Raw genomic sequence first — 19,994 nt, 5'->3', positions numbered from 1 at the left:
ACTTTTCCCGAGGGCAACTGCGGGCGGCGGCGCCCCCGGCCCGAGCTGAGGGGAGGGGAGGCGAGGCGGCGGGGCGGGAAGGAGGAGGAGGAGAGGAGGAGGAAGGGGGGGCCGGGGGCACGGCCGGGCCTGCGCCGGGGAATGACGCGCAGCTGGCAGCCCTGCTCATGCGCGGCCGGCCGGGCGGTGCTAGCGCCGCGTCCCAGCTCGGGGAGAATGGGGCGGCATCCGGGCAGCGCCGACTGAGCGGCTTCTGGGGGCCGGGGCTGCGCCGCGCCGCGGGCGGCCGGGCTGGGGCGGGCGGGCGAGCGCCATCCGGCAGCGGGCGGCGGCGGCGGGGGCGCCGCGCCGCGCCGGCGGGGGGCTGCGAGCCGCCGGCGGCGCCCGGCGAGGAGGGGTCGGCGGCGGCGGGCGGCGGCGGCGGCGGCGGCGGCAGCGGCGGCGGGCGGCGGCGGGGGCTGCCCAGGGATTGTCTCGCTCGCTCCGCGGCAAGAAAGTTGGGCGGCGAGCGCGGCGGCGGCGGCGGCCCCCCCGGCGGTGCGCGGCGGCCGGAGCGGGGCCCCGGAGCGGCGCTGCCCCCGGGGAGGGGGCGCCGCGCCTGGATTATCCCGAGCTGGGTCGAGCCTCCTGGATCTGCCTCTCTCCTCCGCGCCGAGTGAATCCGAGGTGTCCTCGTCCTGATCCAGATAGATCTACCCCCCCTCTTTTTTTTTCCCTCCCCTCCTCTTCCCGTTGCTGCTTTTTTGGGGGGGTGGGGGGGGCGGGGGGTGGAAATTTGTCAAGGTCATTCCGTGGATTTAATATTTTTTGTGTGTGTGTGCCGCTCGCCCCACCGCCACTGCCACCCAGCCTTGCTCTGTGGATTATCATCGCCCTGGATCCGAGGCTCTGAACAGCAGGATTTTTTTGTTGTTGTTGTTGATTTTTTTTAATTATTATTATTATTTTTTAAGGGCTCCGGGGTTTGGAGAGGGGAAGCGGTGAGTTGGAGGGGGGCGACTTTTCTCTCCCCTCCGCGCCGCCCCCGCCCCCACCCCCCCGAACCCCCCCCCGGCGCCCGGCCTTCTCCTTATTTTTTTAATACATTTTAATTATTATTTTTTATTATTATTTTTAAAATTTTTTTAATTTGCTTCTTCTTCGGCGATGGATGGGAAAATCCGGCAGAGCCGGAGGTCGAGGTCGCAGCGGGACCGCGTGCGGCGGCGGGAGGCGGCGGCCCGCGACCCGCGGAACCAGAGCCCGTCCTCGGGCTCCGAGAAGGAGCCGAGCCCCGGCAAGGAGAACGGCGGCCAGAACTGCACCGCCCCGCGGGGCCCGCCGCCCGCCGCCCGCGCCGCGCGGCCCCCGCGCCGCCGCCGCCGCGAGTCCAGCTCCCAGGAGGAGGACCTGATCGATGGCTTCGCCATCGCCAGCTTCAACACCCTGGAAGCGCTGGAGGTAAGAGCGGCGGGGGCGGAGGGGTCTGCCCTCCCGCGGGGCGGGGGGAGTGGAAGGAAAAGGGGGGGAAGAAAAAAAAAAAGGAAAAAATTAAAATTGAGAAAGGAAGCGCGCTGGGCTGCTGAATTTTGCAAATGGCAATTAACGTGCATTAATCGTGCTGTCAGCCCCGGGATCCAGGAGGGTGCCGGGCCAGCCCCGGTGCTCGCGGCTCCGCTGGCAACTTGGTGCCCTCCCCCTGTTTTGCTCCTTCCCTCCCCCGGCCCCCTCCTCTCCCCGGCTCCGGCCGGTGTTTTGCCTTCAATTCGGGCAAGTCAAATGTTTGTTTGGGGTTTTAATTGGCTGCAGAATATTCCTGGCGTGTTGGGATGGTCCGGCATTGTTGTGAATGGTGGAACTTCCCCCCCCTCTCGCCCTCCTTCCTCCCACTCCCCCCTTCCCTAGCTCGGGAGTTTGTGTTTGCATTGCCAAAATGTTACTTTATCTGTCTCCGGAGATTGTTAGCAAATGGCTAGTGTTTGACATTTTGTGGAAAAGAGATGTTTAAATGGATAATAATCCCTCGGTTGTAATTCCCATTTTTGAAGTAATTGAACGAATTCTTCATCTCTTGTTGACTGTACATATTTTTCTGGTGTTAATAGGCTGGCAAAAAATATTGCTTGTCTAACTTATTACAAACAATATTTGCTGAGCAAATACTGCCTGCCTTGTCTGAGCTAAGTTAAGCAGAGCAGGAAATTTAATATTTTCAGAGGGGCATTGACAAACTATGACTTTGGCTTTTGATTTTTGTTTTGTTTGTGTACAAGGGGAAGAAGTGAGTTGTTGAGAGGAAGCACCTAACAAGTTGCTTGGTGGGTGTAATAACTTGAATTGCCAGTAAATATGAGCAATACTGGTGCCTTTGCCCACTTTCTTTGACATGCTGTGATAAAAACGTGGGCAAAGTTTTGGGTGCTCTCCTTACTTTGGATTTCCTGCCACTTTTGTATCTATAAATCTGCCTTAGAGTGGTGAAGAGTTCTGCTCAGGCTAATGAATAGTCTCAGATTTGCTCTGGGGTCTCTAATGTCTTTAGCTCAGACTTTGAGGTCCCATTTTGTTTGTGGGCTTTGCAGGTCCCCAGCCCACCCCTCGTGCCTTGCAGGCCCCTGGGCTCTGGTGGCATTGTGGTTATGGGGGAGCTTTTCACCCATAGAACCAACTTCTCAGAGTCGCAGAGATGGTCCCTGTGTGCCCACGGAGGGGTGAGCAGTGGCCTTGTCCATCTGCTGTGGTGTCAGGACCCCGGCCTGGGGACCCAGGGGTTCTGCTCAGAAGGAATGTTTAGCCCCTTACTGGTCCCTGAGCAGCTCTAGGTGTGCAGGTACCAGAGGGGGAGATGGTTTGTGTTGGCTTGGCCATGGCTGTTCTCTGGCTTTTTGCGGTGTCATTTGTGGGGTGTTGTCCTAACAGGAAAAACAACTACTTTGTCTATGCAGAACTGATAATGAGCGAGCAATCTGCCTTCATGTGCCTCTAAGCCAAGCCCTAGACCTGTCTCTGTATTGTTATTTTTTTTTCTTGAACATGCTCTTAGTCAAATATGCATCAGCAGATAGGTCCAATTAAACCCCGGAGTCTTTACTGAGCTGTCAGTGAAGAAAGTAAAATTCATCTTCCTGCAGAAATTTTCTACCATGATGAGCACATTATCAGGAAATAGAATTCAAATGATAGTGCAGTCCCTCCAGGCTGATGGGGGAAACTCTGGGCTTTTGAAATGGGATGAGCCTTGTTACTGAGTCACCCAAACCGTAACCTTGCTAATAAGGCTCACAAGGGTAGAAGGTGACCTTAAACTTCTGCCACCCCAAGGTACTTCTGTCTGTGGAAGCACTTCTGTTTTTATTTTAAAAATAAGTCTCTACAAGCCAATCCACTCTCAAACTGTTTCAAAATACTTGAGTATAACCTGAAATGAATTAGTTTCTACTGTGTTTACCAACATGCAAGTAAACATAAGCACCTCAGCATCTTGGGTGATGGTGGCACCTCAGAGGGAGAAGTGGGAGCAGAATTCACCTGTTTCACACCAACTAGGTGTGTTGTATTTGAAGTTGTCTTCTTGGAGAGTCCTAATGATTGTGTGCCTTTCCTAAATCCCTGTAACACTAAAAAGAAGAAAAAAACTTAGCATTGTGTTGATGTTTTTTCCATGCAGTTGTGCTTTCGACCATGGGTAATGTCTGGCAGATGTGATGCAGCAGCAAGGGAAGGGTTAAGGCAAAACTACTTTAAAGCAATATATGCCCATGCAAATGAGTGAAATGGCAAGGTCGTTTTGCATGGTGTGGAACTGTGTTCTGTGGTGAACTTGACTGCAACAGGTAGTTTTCTTCTGCTTTGGAGGAAATCTGTGTTTTGGTGTGTATTTGTTTCTTAAGAGGACGTAAAATCAGCTCTAATGATACTTTAAAAGTAAATAAGAATTGAAACCTATGTTCGTGAGAGGGGAGAAAGTATAAAAGTGAGTACACAGCCTGGGGACAGTACTGAAATAAGAAAGTATTAATTTTTTAATCCTAAGGGGAGCTTTTGTTGCACATGGGGTAGTTCGTTGTAGTGTTGTAGGTTGGTTTGTTGCTTGATGTTACAGTGATCTGTGATTACATTTAATAGACAAACTAAGCTTTGGGTTTCCCCTTGAAAATGAAATTTCTCAATGGTTTGGTAGAACTTAAGGGTGGAATCATTTGGGAGAGGTAAGGTGGTTTTTGGTTTGTTTCTCTTTATATCTCAAAATACTGTGAATTCCCCACTGAAGCAAATTCTCACTGCTGGTGTTCCTGTAAATAAAGGGTGCTTTAAATAACAAATATATATACTCTTCATTCATTTGATCTGGGAGTGTGAGCAGTTAAGGTTAATGCTGGGGGATGGCTTTGAGGTCTCCTTAAGCTTTTTGGTGAGAATTTTAAGCATTTTGAATTTTGTTTTGACTCACGTGGCAATGTTTCCTTTGGCATTTGTCATCTGAAAATCTGTGTATTTTGTTGATATTCTGACTTGACTTACGTATCTCTCCTCTCCTATCATCTTCCAAATAAAGACTGAGTTGATTATATATATATTTTAAAGAAAGAAAGAAGAAAAAAAAGCCCACAGACAAACAAGCAGCAGCCTCTGTCTGTGCATAAGCAGTTAAAACTTCCCCTTTGCCTTCCTTCCCTTGGATCTTCTTGTATAAATCCAGCTCAGGTTTCACACAGGTTAAAGCTGATATATGTGTAGTGGTGTTTTTTTTAATACCCAGCCACTTTAGACTTATCCTGGAAACTTGCTTTGCTCTGACCTGTTGGCTTGTCGTGGTCAGCAAGATGGGCAGCTACTGGAAAACCATCAGGTGATGGTTCTGCCCAGGAGATGGTTCCTGTGCCAGGACTTAGAAGAGCTGGAGGGCTGAGAAACGGGGGATTTCTCCCTGCCTTCCGAAATGAATGGTATGTATGTGAGCATGTGTGTATATTCATTACGTTCAGACGAAGCTGCTAATTATTCTTGAAGGTGATTGGTGAATCAGAGCGAGAGAATCTAAATGAGTGAGTCGGTAGTTGAGGGCTCTCTCTGATCATAGCTGTTCCTTTCAAGTATGAAAAACAGCGCTAAAAGGGAACTTCATCAGCATGTTAATGAATGCGATCTTTGAGAGCAATTGTTCTCACAAAGTAGTTGAAAAGACAAGGGGTTGTGTTTTCTTTTTGGCGGTTGTTTATCATTTTTACAGATTCCAGCAAAGCTTTGGAGCTCTGAATGGAAATTTTAACTTTCTTAATGTGTGTGTGTGTGTGTGTGTGTGTGTGTGTGTGTGTGTGTGTGTATCTTTTAGGGATGTTTAACCTATTTTCAGAATGTAGAGGAGAATGTGCATGGATTGATGTGTTAGATAGAAGCAGATCCCTGAGCTGGAAGGAGTTGGACCTTGGCTCAGTGCACGTGGTGTTGAAGTGGAGATGCTGCCCTTACAAGCCGAGTTGGGGCCCAACTGTGCCTGGTTGCAGACCCTGAGGAGACTAATGCTTTGCCCACTCTTAATTTTTTTTGTATCCAGAGGTCTAGCAGTGCTGACTTGCAATCTCTTCTCTGCTGTTTGTGCCTTAGTGTAGCAGAATTTAGAAAGCCTATTGGTGATAGTAGACTTCTGGACAAATTCCATAAGTTCTCCAGCTGTCATCTTGATAAGGCTGTTTTCACATGTGTGCTGTACACTGTCCTGTTACTGCTGCTCTGATCTCTCATTGATAACAAAACCAGTGTATTTAAACTGCAGCTTCCTGTTCCAAAGGTTTTGTGCTAGTTCCACTGACCTAGCTGTGTAACTTCTGATTTGTCATCATCCTTCTCTGTATGTACTTTGCAGCTTAGGTTTTTCCATAGCTATTATATTTCAAAACAAGTTTCTAGATATTGAAGTATTTTTTTCCTTCTATTTAATTGTCAAGTGATGGTGTATCAAGGTAGCATTTCTGATGGCCGGTTATTCCTTTTAAAAAGTGCTTTTAACCTCAGGAAAGCTAATGATTTTCTGGATGATGCTCTAAAGGCTCTAAATGCCTTTTGGTTTTCCTGGAGGCTTGCTGCTCTCCATTGATTTGTTCTCCTAGCTGTTGATTTTTTTTTTTTTTTGCATGTTGTCTGAAGCAGGTACTTAAGGTATTTCTGTTGTTGAGGAAGCAGAGGTGGTTAATGCAGAGCTAAGGCAGAGTGGTGAGCTCTGGAAAGCCTGAAGTATCTACTCTGCTGGGCCAGGAACTGGGGGGAGTGAAGTTCCCTGCAAACCATGGTCAGGTAGTGGCTTGTGGTAAGGAAGGATTCAGCTCTTGCTGGAGCTGGAGTTCTCTGCCTCATCAGTGAAACCTGCCGTGGTCAATGAGCACCAGGATCAAAGCAGTGATGGGAAGCATGTCAAGTACAGCCCCTGACTGGGGCAAGCTTTGCAGCTGGGGCCAGGACACCTTTAGTGCATGTAATGTGGCTGCAATGGCATTGCAGAAAGGAAACAGCTTTGCTTGCCTGAGACTTGGCTGTGGAAGTCCCATCCAGGCTCTGGGATCACCCTCATTCCTACCCAGGGTCTCATTTTTAACTCCAACTGCACTTGACCCTGTCTGTGTTTTTTGAAAGACCTCTTAATATTCTACCAATTCTTCCAGAGTAGTTTCCTGTAGTATAACTACTCAGTCTTTCTTTGGCACTCTTCTCATGAGGTGAAGTTTGCTGAAATGTCAAGTGTACCAACTACCACAGAGCAATTCAGAAGATATAATCAAATTTTCAATTTATTAAAATCTGTAATTTTAAGAAATATAAGGTACTCTGTTTTGCACAGGTAAGATTTTTTTGAGATATAATAAAAAGTGTTCCACTTCACCCCAAAATTAGTTATATTGTATCCAAATTAATGCTTAGTTGCAGTAGTGCATTTGACTTCTTGTCTAATAAGAACCAAACCCTTTCCTTTCAGTATACTAACAGGATGCACTTTTTATTGTTTATCTCAATTATCTCACAGAATGAGACTGTCACAGTGTTACTCTCTGGGAAAACAGCAGTGAAGAAGGGAGCTGGTAGGATGGGATCAGCCTGGTGTATATCACGTTTCTGGGGTAGATCCCTGCTTGCTCTGCAGAGGGGCTGATAGTCATGCAGTTGCACCTGTATAAAAATTCAGATAGATACAGATGTACACTCTTGGGGCTGGAGACACATCAGTGTAAAGGTTTTGGGGTGTGGTTTTTTTTTCCCCTCTTGGTATCCCCCTGCTCTCCTGCTTTCTTTGGGTGAGGTGTGAAATTCTCCAGGCACAGCCTCTGCAGGCTGCTCCCCCTGCATCAGGCTTGAACCTGGTGGGCTTTGTGTGCACATAGGTCTGTGTGCACCTTGGCTGAGGAGAGTGCTCCTGAGACGTGCTTATTGCATCTGGTCTTTGTCCTGGTGATGCAGGTTGTGGGAATATTGTGTAGTTTGTCAGCAGTTCTGCAGTGAGTACTCGAGAGCAAACAGTATCAGCAGAACTGAAACTCTGTTTCCTGCTTGATGCAGTTTTTTTTTTTAAAATGAAGATTTGAAATACAGTGCGTGGGGTGTGCATCTTGGTATCAGTTGTAGGTGAACATCCAGCTGTAAGTGAGAACAATTTCCAATTCACTGCTCTTTAATGCCTCCAGTTTATCACTGTAAAGGTATAAAAGAGTTTTATGTAGGTGAAGTGGCTCTTGCTGTTTAAATATCTTCTGGCTCTGCTGTGTTCAGCACAACAGGGGCTGTGACTGCTCCAGTCATGCTCTTCATAGAGAAAAAAGAGTTGGAGCACTGTGTTACCAGCACTGGTCCATCTCCTTGAGAAATAGTCTTTTTTTCCAAAAGTAATGAACTGTTAAGGATACTGCTCTGATGCTGAAAGAAGAATCAGTCTTGGTTATTAATCTGAAACGTTTAAAATGGAGGAGAAGGTTAAACACTCCGAGCCGCCCAGGCAAAACCGACCTGTGTGTAGTTGTCGGTCCAGTTCCTCTGGTGCAGGGGATTGTGAAAGCTGGGCAGGTACAAACTGTGCTGTCTGTGGGGCTCCCCCACCTGTGTCGAGCCCTAATGACAGCAAATAGGTGCGTGTCAGTTTGAGTGGCTTAATTATTTGTACTGAGAGACTGGATCTGAAGTTCAGAAATACCTGGTAAACAGGGGCAGCTGTGTGCCTGGCACTTGCATGATCCAAGCTGAATGGGGAGAGTTTCCTTTGTAGCTCTGTCTTGCTTCAAGCTGAAAAGGGCCTGAAGTTGAACAAAAGTTGCATCTAGAAGGTCAGTGGTTGGCATGGATAAGGGGATTGAAGGGATCAAAATTATTTCCCTGCGCTACTGGCTGCAAAACATGGGCTTATGGCACCATTCCTGTCTCTGCCTTTGTGCTCAGAGCAAAGCTTTTTTAATCTTGTGCTGGCTATCTATAGTTGTGCCACACAAACATGGCAATTTGAAGTTAAATGTTCTATTTTGGGGACTTCTGTGCACTGTTGGTAGGGCAAGGGAGTTGTGCTTAGGCTCCTCTCCTCTTCCCAAAGGCTGCCTTGCCCTCTCCTGCACAGGTTGTGATAGAAAGGAATTAAAAATATATATAATGCAGTAGTGCCTGTAGTCTAAACATGAAGTGGTTGGTTATCATCACATTGTCTTTCTCTCCAACTGATGTTCCTTCTAGCTTCATAAAAATATGACTATAATTTTTTGGTGTTTTTTCCCCCCCAAATTTAAATATAGATTGATTTACTCTGATGCTAAGGTGTCCTTCATCTAGCCTGTACTTTGTGGCAAGATTCTTGAGTTAGGAGGAACTGTGCGTCCCCAGTTAGGAAACAAATGGTAATTCAGAGCTTCTGTCTGTTGAGTGGCTGCTCAGGAGACACCAAGCTCGTTTCTTTAACCCTTCCTGTTGGCTGGTGAGACTTCAGTTTCTGTCCTGGGAGCTCTTATTTGTACAGAGGAACAAAAACAACTCAGAATTTCAAGGGAAGCAATGGCTCAAACCTTACAGGGACATCAAGTGCATCAGGTAATGAATGCATTATTGCTTTTGATGTTTTGGTGGCTCATAAATGTCTCTTGCACTGCTGTCAAAGAGGATGTGCAGCCTCTTTACTCCACTTAGTCTGAGCACATACCTGCACTCAGGGGGAGCAAGGCACAAGATAATATGCAGCTAAGAGATGTTTATGGAATCAGTCAAACTTGATATAAAATAATTATGATGTTTTGACAGCTTGTTAATAACTTGCAACCATTGAAAGAAATGAAATTATAGTGTTCTTGGTCCTTGATGGAACCTTGGCGTTTCTTTCAGATTGTAAAATTAAAGAAAAAATGTGAAAGCCATTAAAATAGTTGAACGTGGTGCCTGGGAAAAATTATGGGCAGCTTAATTGAAAAAGTGCTTCATTCCAGTTGAAGTTCATTGCAGTTCATTTCTGCCCATTTCTCTGTATCTGTAATGGAGAAGGAGAAGGGCTGATTCCTCCAAAATCTGTCTGAGAGTGTTCTGGGTGTCACTCGGTTCTTCATCTTATCTGTGAATGAAGTGGAAGGAAATCCTAGCGAGCATTAGACATGAGAGAAAAGTCTTGTCACCTGTAATGACTAAAATCCCCTGAAGTGTTGCCAGCGTGTACTTTAGGAATCATATAATTATATGATTATTGAAAGAGACATAAAAGACCTCATGGCAAAAACCTTAGAAAGGGGAGGGAGGGAATCCGTATGCAAATGAAGATACACAGAATTTGCTGTCTCTTTTTTTTTTCCCCTAGTTATTTTTCAGTCCAAAGCTCAGTAATTGCTTTTATGGGGATTACTTAATAAAACTGGGGCATGCAAAGGAGGGAGAAATTGTTTATGCCGAGTCAAAGGGCTGGCTTGCAATCCTACAGAGTTGGAGTAAAAATGGATTTTTAAAAGTAGAACTGCAAAGTGGGTTTTCTGCTAAGAGAAAATAGCTATTTGTTGAAATGTTATCCTACAATAAAAGTGTTTTGTGGTCTGGTGGTTTGCAGAGGGGTCCGGAAGTTGAGATAACGGGGTTTTCTTTCTGACTCTGCCACAAGTTTCCTCTGAGCTCTTGGCGAGTCCTTTCATCACTGCCTGTGTCACTTCAGCTCCCAGTGCCATTGCTTGGGTAGCTGATGGGAGGCTGGATTTGCTGCTTAAGGATGCTCATGTCATCCTTCTGACGTGAGAGAACTATCTCTCAGCCCTGGCACATCTAACTTGTGCTGTGTGCTGTGTTTGTGCAGGAGGTGATGGGTGAGCCTCAAAATCTCCCTGTGTGAACTGCTGGTGAGATGTTTCTCCTCTGTCCTGCGTCAGGGGAGTGTGTGGTGTGTAAGTGGGACCTGTCCTGAGCAGTGCAATGCCCTGCTCAGTGTGCCCTGCTCTGGGTACCACTGCCAGTGCAAATGTAGTGTGAGCTCTTCCTGAGCCTTAGTTCTCCTCCTAGAGTTAAAATACAGGCCTTGACTTAGGGCTTCTTAAATTCCCCTAAGATTCATCAGTCCTTCCTGATGCTCTGGATTTATAATCTTGCTTCTCATAGAAGCACTCCTTCAAGCATTACTAGGAAACTCTCCTGATGCAGAACAGACCTGTATCTCAAGAGAGGTTTTGTTGCAAGGTAGGCAAAAACCTCCTTCCTTTTTTTTCTCAGGCTTAACTAAAGCACCTGATGCATTAAAATAAAAAAAAGGGGGGGGGAGAGGGGGCAGAAATCCATCATAGTGCTCTTAGTGTTGAGTTACTGAATATTTTGCAAGATCTCTCCAGGAAAGAACAACACCATTTACTCTGGTATTCTGGTTTGACACAAAATAGTACCAAGTTGTGATACGAGTTGCTAATGTGATTTTTAGCTGAAAATGACGATGGTTTTCCAACCAGATGGATTTTATAACTTTCCTGCTATCAGCTCATCCATCAAATTCTGCAGGTGTCTGTACGTTTGTTATAATGTGCACATGGTATGTTGTTGATTACATCAAACAAACTTGATAACCCTATTTGAGCCCTTTTATCGTTCTCTGGGTAGCCCTTGGTATGGGTTTGACAGTAAGGAGGGTTAGGGGGGGGGTTGTTTGCAGCCTGTCCCTGCAGGTACATGATGGCAGTTTGGAGTTGAGTTTCTCAGGTCCTGCCCATTGCTGTGGAGGTGCTGCATCTGCTGGGCTGATGGAGCTCGTGTGGAGAGAGCCATTTTGAGGTGACTTTGATACAGGCACTGGCCTTTCTGATGCTGTTTGTATTGGGAAGAGGGTTAATGAAACAGAAATGAGAGCCCCTGGGCTGCACATGGTCTGTAACTTGATTTCATACAGCTCATGACTTCTCTTCCACATCATTGGATGGCACTAAGTCACATAGGGTATGTGACTTAGAAATTGAAATTTTAGCTGCATCTAGGCAAAAGTGCTTACCAGACTCAATCTGAAAAGCTTGCCTTGCTCATTACTAAGTAATTTGTACAACTTTTAGGCTTTTTGCAAGAAAAGATGATCTTTTTAGCAGCTGTTGGATAGAGATTGTTAGCCCTGTGTTACCATCAAACTCAGTTGGCTTGGTTAGAAAATGACCTTGTGTTTTGGCAGGTGTTGGACATGCCATTTCCAAGCCTTAGGTTATGAACTGCTGTAGCAGGGCCTATGTAAAGTAATATAAACTCTCAGGTGGTATCTCAGATTAACAGCTGTATGCAGTTTGTTTTCTTGGTAGATTCCCAAGAATTATTTCTGAAGTTGGTTTTTTATATATATATATAAAACCCCACCCCAAATAATTTACACAAACTGTTTACAGAGAGAGTATCTTTTATTTTTAACTTCAGCTCTATTGTGTCCTGAGAAACACAAGACTGGGTTGTGAAGTCTCTGAGAGTGGTGTCTGGTTCTCCTCTGCCCAGGAGGAGCTCTGGGCTCACAGAGTTGCTGGTCTCTAAACACATGTTGCTCTTGTGCTGCAGCTTTGAGGCAAGCCATGCTATGGATTGTAAGATCTTCATGTTATTTCTCTTGATTATTGAAATCTGTTGCGCTGATTTGAAGGAGCCGTGTGTTGGTTTCCCAGGCAGGGTGTTCAAGCCTCCCAGTTGGACAGGAGTGAGGTCTCTGGTTTTGTGATCCTGGTGAAAATATATCAGTGCATTTTCTTTACAACTGCCAGAATAAATGCTGCAGACAACCCAGGGCCAGGAATGTCATCATCATCAGGTTACTGAGTTTCTGCCTGAAGGTCAGCGAGCTGTGACTGCTGCTAAATAGCTGTTTGCTGGTATGTTGTTTGCATTCATGCACCCTCTCTGGTTGCATGTGTTCAGTGTAGTTTTGGAATAAAGCTGTGTGGCCCAAACAGGGGCATGTTTGATGACTCGTCTTTTTGTAAGCTTGATGCAACCTGTAAGGATATTTTTGACCCAAAAAAGGACCGAGTATGAACTGTGAGCGTTTATCTGTATTAAGTGCAATGTGCCAGTCATCCAAATTCAAGTTAATTTGGTTTGCTTGATGGTTTGTGTGTGTTGCCAGAAAGATGAGTCCTTTCCTTTTTACTCTTAAATAGCAATTGGCAGATTTTACTGGAGGGTTTGCTTGGAGAGTAGAGGTTCGTGTGCTGTATCAGCAGGACTGAAAGACGACCTGTTCACGTGCAGCAGCGTTGAGAAGTGATCAGATAATCTGCAGTTACTGCAGTAAAGCAGATAAACTGACTGGCTGGTCTCAGACTTAACTGAGGCTTGTTTTCAGGAAGTTCTGGATCTGGGTTGGATGGAAACAGACTGCAAAAACTATCAGGAGGCAGCTGGCGGACTGTGCTGCTGCAGCACCAGGAGCCAGAGAGATCTGGCTGTCCCAGCACTCTGTCACCTCAGGCTGGGTGGGCACCTGCTTCCCTGTCGTGCCCACCCTCCGTGGCAGCAGGAAGGGGCCAGCCCCGGGGGTGGTTGTGGGCAGCATGGTGAGAAGCTGTAATGTGCAGCATGTGTCAGCATTAGGGCTAGTAAGTGGGCAGCTTCTGGTGGTGTTTTCTGGAAGCAGATAAAACTTTTTTTCCTTTGGGGTGTTCCTTGGTTTGTTTTTTATGTACTTCTGATTTTCTGCTAATTACCAATAAGTCAATTTTCACTGTTCCAGGGCACATACCTGGGCAAAAAGGAGCAGCTACTTAGGAGGGGGAATAGATTTTTGTCTCAAGCAATGGGTGAATTCTTCTTGTTCTTTTACGTCTCTCTCCTTTTGTCCATGTGTGTGTTAAAATTCCCATTCCCTGTTTATAAATGTTCAGCAGATGAAGTCACTGGTGTTTTTCCTGGTATTACCTTTGTGATGTTCCAAACATAAGCAAAATGTGATTATTCACTGAGTCTCTGCTGAATACTGTGGGAATAATGAGTCTGTGCCTCAAGCGTAAACCCAGACACATAAAGCTTGTCAATAAGAATACAGACAGGGGGGGAAAATGCAAAGTGGAGCTTCTTTTGCCAGTTTTACTGGAGCATCCTTATGTTTATTTTGAGGTGAGGAGGAGATTAATCACAGTGTAAGACTGGCATTTCTGATGTCAGGGAGCAGAAAGTGAGGAGAACATGGGCATTTCCTGCCATGGGAAGGTCTCTCCTCTGGGGACAGTGACACAGTTCCCAGCAGTGCAGTTTAACTGGTGTTCTCCTGGAAGCAGGGCTGGAAGTGAAAAAATATGGGGGGAAAATATCAGCTGGCTTTGTGTCTTCGTGGTGATGAAGTCTTTTCAAAAGGAGTAAATTCTGGTGTCTTCTGATGTATTCCTGATGCTGGTGAAAGGAACAGAAACAGACTGTGAAGGTTTTCCCACCCAATGAATTGACATCCCGTTGCTCAGTCTTCCCAGGCAGCTGCCAAACTGGAAGCATTCAAATGTTTTGTTCTGAGGGCTGCAGGTACCTTTCAAGAAGGTCAGAATTTGGGCTGCAGCTGAATTACAGAGCAAAGCCTTTGTTGTGATGTACAGCATTTTTTTTAGACTTTCTAGTTCTTCTAATGTTACGTTGTGAAGTTTTAAAGTTTAATGAACTTTAAATATCACCTCTGTTTAACATCATTTAAACTTTCTGTTTTCTATTTCCTTCAGCTTGAAAAAAGTATTGTGTTCTCTTTTAGACCATGGTCACTGAAATGGCTGGTCTCTATTGTTAGAAAAGAATGAGAATTTGGGTGCCTAATTACCCAGAGCTACTCCTTTTAATGCTGAAAGTTCATCCTCTGCCCCCACTCTTTTTAATGCAGATTTTCTAAACAGCATCTAAAAATGTGTGTCTAAAAGACCTAATTAGTGTTGATATTTTAATATCTGGGCTTATAACTTAGTTTTTTAATAGGGCACATGGGTATCAGCAGTAAATGTGAAGAAAATTGAACCTATCCCCAGAGTGAATGCATGTAATTTTAATTGGGGATGGGGAAAGAAACACCCCTAAAACTTCAGACTAAATTATTTGTTGGTTAAGTGCATGTCCTGTGATCAGTGTGCCCCATGGAGGAAAGGGGGAAATGGGATTTGATTAGTGCTTCAGTAATACCACACACTTAGATTTAGGGGTTTAGAAAAATTTGCCTGGGCAAACTCCTGGTGGCCAGGGTGGGTATCTGTTTGGTGGATATTATTTTAAGTCTGGGAAAACATTGTTCACACCTTCTTGGAATGTAATACAGGAATAAACGGGAAACCAAATCTCCTTAGCACCCTGAGCCACTGAGACAGGCCGTGCTCTGAGACAAGGATTTATTTCATGCATGGTGGCCTAGACACGAAACAAATGTGTAGGAAAGGGAATTATGTAAAATTGAAAGTGACAATTATGCAAACATTCCAGTTGAGGAAGAAGTAAATTCTTCTCTTTTTCCATGTGCTCGGCTTCAGAGCTAACGAGCAGCCTCTTGGGGGTTTTGGTCTGTGTGTTTGTATCTGTCATATCTCTCTCATCTCGGCTGCTTCTTGTTTCTTTTCTTTTTTTTTTTTTTTTCCCCCAGTTTGACCTTATTTTCCCTTTTGTTCCATGGAGTCATTCAATCTTTGTACTGCCGGGTTTGTTTACCTTGCCTGAGGAAAATGTTAGCACCCTTCCATTTAGGAGCCCAGGGCTGCTGTCCTCAGTCCCTTGCAGCCCAGCCCTGTGTCCTTCACTCCCTGCCCGGGTACAGGAACATGATGACTGATGGCATCCAAATCCCTTTACTCAATTTTTTTTCTTTTAAAGGGAGAGGAAGCTTCTGAGCGAAGAAACAAGCTGTGAAAATAGCTCTGTGTTTAGATGGACACCCTTTTGCAAAGCTAAACGACTTGATCTTCAATGCTGCTGGGTAATTCCCACGCTTGAAGAAATAGGGAGAGAGTGAGCAGGGAGCTGAGGCTGTGACCACTTTAATCTGACATAAGTATGTGTTTTCGCTGAAGGGGATGGTCCTTTCCTGCCCTGGCTGCTTGTCCCGATTACCTCCCTTGTGCCAGCACCAGCGTTTATGCTGCCAGGAAAACTAATTCCCTGTTTCCCTGCTCTGGCTCACTGCACAGCCATGCAAATGCCCTTCTGGCACAGGGCAGGCAGGATGCAGAGGAGTGGGGGATGCTGAGCAGATGGGTATTGATTAAAGAAACCCTGCAAATATGGCCTGAGCCTTTGTAGCAGGATTAGAGCTACATGTTCTTTATGTGTTTTAGGTCATCTAAGTCGAGGGGCCACTGTAATGGCTGGTGTAAAATGGTGATTGTGTTGGAGTGACTCTGGTCTTGGTTAAGCTTGTGAAGGTGGGATGATGGGGTTGTATATGGGGTAGTGGGAAGTGTCTGAGGGTAGAAGGCATTACTGGGAAAGATAAAACTTCACTTGCAATTTAATTGCTCTGAGAACCCAGTTTCTACCTTGTTTTCACTGATTAGTTTCAATGTGACAGGGAGAAAGAAGAGACAAGCTTTTTTGTGCTTGGTTGAGTGCTTAGAGTGGTGAGGTATGTAACCCTCTTGATGGCAGAAAGTTAAAAGCAGTTCAGTCTGTAAATAGCATTTGTAGCTCTGTTCACACAGGAATTCCTTCTTTTCAGCCTTCTGTTATTTTTTTCTCCTTCTGTCTTTCTTTCTGTACTGTATCCTTTGCATGTGTTGTATAAAGGAGAAGCCTATATTGGATATTAAATCCAAAGAGTGGGGGAAGAAGCAGCTCTTCTCATCAGTGTCGTTTTCCCAGCCATAATCCCACAGAGGGATTGAAGAAAGTGTCAGGAGGATAAGATCAGTGTTTGAGCCCAGCTAAACTCTGGCTCTGCTGTGCAAAAAGGGTTTTAATGGAGCTTGGTTATGTAGGGAGAAAATTGCACGTAAATTGTGCAAATTTCCAAAGAAAAAGCATTTAATTGCACTAAAAGAGAGGGAGGGCCCCTCTTGTGTGCACATCGGGGACTTCAGTGAGCAAAAGTAACCTCTGTGGCACAGTAGTCACTGACCTTGTCAAATCATTCCATTGGAGGTCATGTGTGGTGAAGTGGGTTGCCACAGGGGATTAGCACATCTGGGCAGAGGGTTTTTACTTCTGAGCATGCCTGCCATATCCCATCTCCAGCAGTGCATATGGACTCATCAGGGAGCACAAGGAGCCAGAAGATGGGAAAGCACCTGACAGAAATGCAAGGGAGAAACCTGTCTGGAGCCAGGGCCTTTCCTGACCTCAGTTGCAGGGGAAAGAGCAGTTGGCTACACCATGGACTCCCAGCCCAGAAGGTGGACTTGAAATTTAACTGGAAGAACCTACAAGCTTCCCTCAGTAATCTCATAATTAGATAGTTTTGGACCAGAACTATCTTTTTGTGTAGGTTTTCCGTATAGTTTCACATGTACAAATGTACTTTTGCATCCTGCCTGCAGCTATTGGCTTGGTATGACCAGGTACAGCTTTGTGCTTATTTACTGGGCTGAAAATAGAGAGAATGATGGTTTGTTCTGAGCCTCAGAAGAAATGAGATGTCATTGGTGTATCAACTCCTGTGCAAGACTCCACTATTACTGTGTGAAGGTATTAGGCCCATTTCACAGATGGTGATGTATGGACAGGAAAGCAGATAATTACTAGCAACTGATCTATTTGCCCTGTGTCTAGAAGAGAGAATATTTAAGGCTGGCTTTCCTGCTTGAATGAAGTGTTTAATAGCAAGCTGGCTGGCATGGCATCCTTGAAGTCTAAGCCTTGCAGCATGAGATTTCACACAGACCTGTTCTGCTTTGCCTCCTGTATTCTTCTTCAATTCTACCTTAGTTGAATTAATTTCATACCCCATGAAGAAGGTATTAAAAGAAAATTATCAATACTTGCAGAAGGAAGACAGTTGTTATCTCAGTAGATAGAAGTGGCATTAAAGTGGAAGCTGAGTAGCTTTGTGTTTGCCAGGCAGGGACATAGTTTGTCACTGATGCCTGTTAGCTCCTGGACAAGGGGAGAAAGGACTAAAGCTTGGCTCCTGCCATAGCTGTGAGCACCTAGAGTGAAGCTGGAGTTGGTTGCACTTACTAGAAGACTAAGTGGTGATGGGTTTGATACTTGTGTGAAATTGTTACTTGACAGGAAAATGTGAGGGTTGTGTGAAGGTTGATTTATATAAAGTCCTGTTTGAGTAGCAACGGGGCAATGATGCTGAAGGTCAGTCATTGAAGGCTCTTTCTTCAGGAGGTTTGGGCTCACAAGTGGCATTGGTGACACACACCAGAGGTACAACCCATGCTAGGGCTTTCAGTGCTGGTGGCTTCTAAGGCTTCTTCAGAGGGTACACAGTTCCTGCTAAGATGTGTTTAAGAGTGCTGGGAATGGGTGTGTTTTTACAGTCACCTTTAGAAGTTGTGCTTTGACTTCTTGTCAGGAACTGCAGGGCACAGATGAAAGTCTGGGCCTGTGTCACAGGAGTGGTGGACCTCTGGATGGAGCTTGGCTTTGCTGTTTCTCACTTTCTTTCAGTACTTACTGTACCATATTGCATCTGAAATACAAGGTTGGACTTGGAGAATTAAGTGGAGCAATTATGAAGTGGAGGAAAAAACACTTATGTGGTGGCTGTGATAAATTAGTCATTTTGTACCTCCAAATAGCCAATTATTCCTCTCGCTGGCTTTTATCTGACCAATTTGCATGTGCAGTCATGGTAACTGGTTTGCAGATTAGGTGCAGAATTTCATGTGGATCTGATGTTGTGTTTTCGTCTTGGTGCTCCCTGGAAGCAAAACACAGGGGTGAGGGTTCTGTGTAACCAGTTAGTGTGAGCTGCTTTGGATGTTTTGCTTTCTCAAAGCCTCTTCAGACTTGAAGGGAACAAGGCTGGCTCACTCTTGCAGTCCTTGGTTGTTTGTTTTTTGGTGTTTTTTTAAATATCAGACAGGATGATGTGAAGTGGCCTCAGCTCCATAGAAGCTGCAGCACAGATTGGATTTGTATTGGCATTCTGGGCTGTGCAGTTTGAGAACACATTGTTGAGGGTTGGGAACTCAGTGGAGCTGCAGTGTATCTAAGAGACATGAAAGGAGAAAAATAAAAAAAGCTGGAGGAAACAAAGAAAAATAAACTGAAGCAGCAAGAAGTGACCAAAGGTGAAATGGTGCCTCAGTGAAGCCAGTGGCAAAACTCTGTCCTTGCTGGTGCCAGATTTCCATGTCTGCTCTCTGATCTTCATCTTAACTCCACTGATAGGCTGAAAATTAACAAATGGTAATAGATTTAATATTACACACTTAGAGAGCTATGTGAAATCTTAATTTGAAGAATATTAATTATTCAGGAGCTGAATTCTAGTAGGTTACAGATAAGCTCTGGTTCTGTCAGGGGTTTGTGTCAGTTTAGCATTCTGTGGACTTCATAGAATCTCTGAGGTGAACAGTCTTTAAAGTGGAGGAATGGTATAAAATATTTGCCAACAACCAGCAAGCTTTTTCAAAGCTTCATTTGCTGCAAATAAGCAGCCTTTTTTAAAAACAAAGAAACAAAACAAAGTTGCATAAGAAGATAATTTTGCAAAGCTGGGTTTTTTTTTTCATACAGACTCCAGCAACACATCTGTAGTTACCTTGGTCTCCAGTGCTGCTAAAGACAAATTAAGCTAATAAAATGGTATCTTGCAACATTGTTACAAATAAATTGGCTAATCTGTATGCAAGTTTCTTGCTACTCCAAATTTAGACTGCTTAAGTGTTTCTTCTTTTGGTGAGAGGTAGAGATTTTCATAAACATAACCTTTCCAGGATCTCTGGAACAATGCCTTGTCAGTCAATCAGCAGTCTTCAGGATTCAGGAATTGAAGATTGTATATTAAGAAGCATTTTAAGGAAATTACATACTTACTTTCTTATGACAGTTTGATGTTAAACTAATAAGTGTGTACATCAGGAGGTGGTTTCCAGGGAGGCAGCTGAATCCCCCTGCCTGGTGTTACCCATTGGTAGCTGAAGAGGCTTCTTGTTTTCCATCATACACTAACCATATCCTAGCTGGGATAGAGTGTATGTATGTGCACATCATGCATGAGCATATGTGTTTTCTCTCCTCCATTTACTTAAAATAGTTGGGCCTGTTTTAGGTTTCTTTTAAACTCCTGCTTGTTCCTTTGCCTGTTCTTTTGGACTGAGCACTGATGGCACTGTGTATTTTTTTCAGAGCACTTGTGAAGTGTCTTGGTCTGGCATAAACCCTTCTGTTCAAATAATTGCAGGTGCACTTGCATCTAGTTTTAAGTTTTCTGAGCTGTTTAAACTTATGAGTTCTTTCATGTCCTGCTTATTGAGTATCAGTGTGTAAATTTTATTACAAAGTTAATTTCTGCATATAATTTTCTTCACAGTAAGTGCTCAAGAGCCCCTCCAAAGTACTTTAAGCACAGCTTGGGGTGGGGCTGGAAAAATCAGAGTTGAAAATTGGGGCATGTCACTTTTCCCCCTGTCTAGATAAGTTATTTAATCTCTGTCCCTCTGCTTCTTCTG

The 19,994-nt window shown here is 44.9% G+C and overlaps 1 protein-coding gene across 19 annotated transcripts in view; it reads left to right on the top strand.

The window, feature by feature from the left end:
* The first annotated feature begins 205 nt into the window (after positions 1-205).
* The window catches only part of FBRSL1 (fibrosin like 1), a 523,668-nt gene continuing 503,879 nt past the window's right edge, over positions 206-19,994 (top strand). For all 19 annotated transcript variants that reach the window (XM_071572408.1, XM_071572404.1, XM_071572401.1 and 16 more), the window contains exon 1: positions 206-1,440. In XM_071572408.1, coding sequence (XP_071428509.1) covers positions 1,147-1,440 — 294 coding nt within the window. In that variant the 5' untranslated portion in view covers positions 206-1,146. The remainder of the gene's footprint in view (positions 1,441-19,994) is intronic.

This window comes from Pithys albifrons, chromosome 17 (assembly GCF_047495875.1).
Source record: "Pithys albifrons albifrons isolate INPA30051 chromosome 17, PitAlb_v1, whole genome shotgun sequence".
NCBI classification, from domain to species: Eukaryota; Metazoa; Chordata; class Aves; order Passeriformes; family Thamnophilidae; genus Pithys; species Pithys albifrons.
Note: the sequence above shows the minus strand (reverse complement) of the source record. Positions and strands in the feature narration are given on the sequence as shown.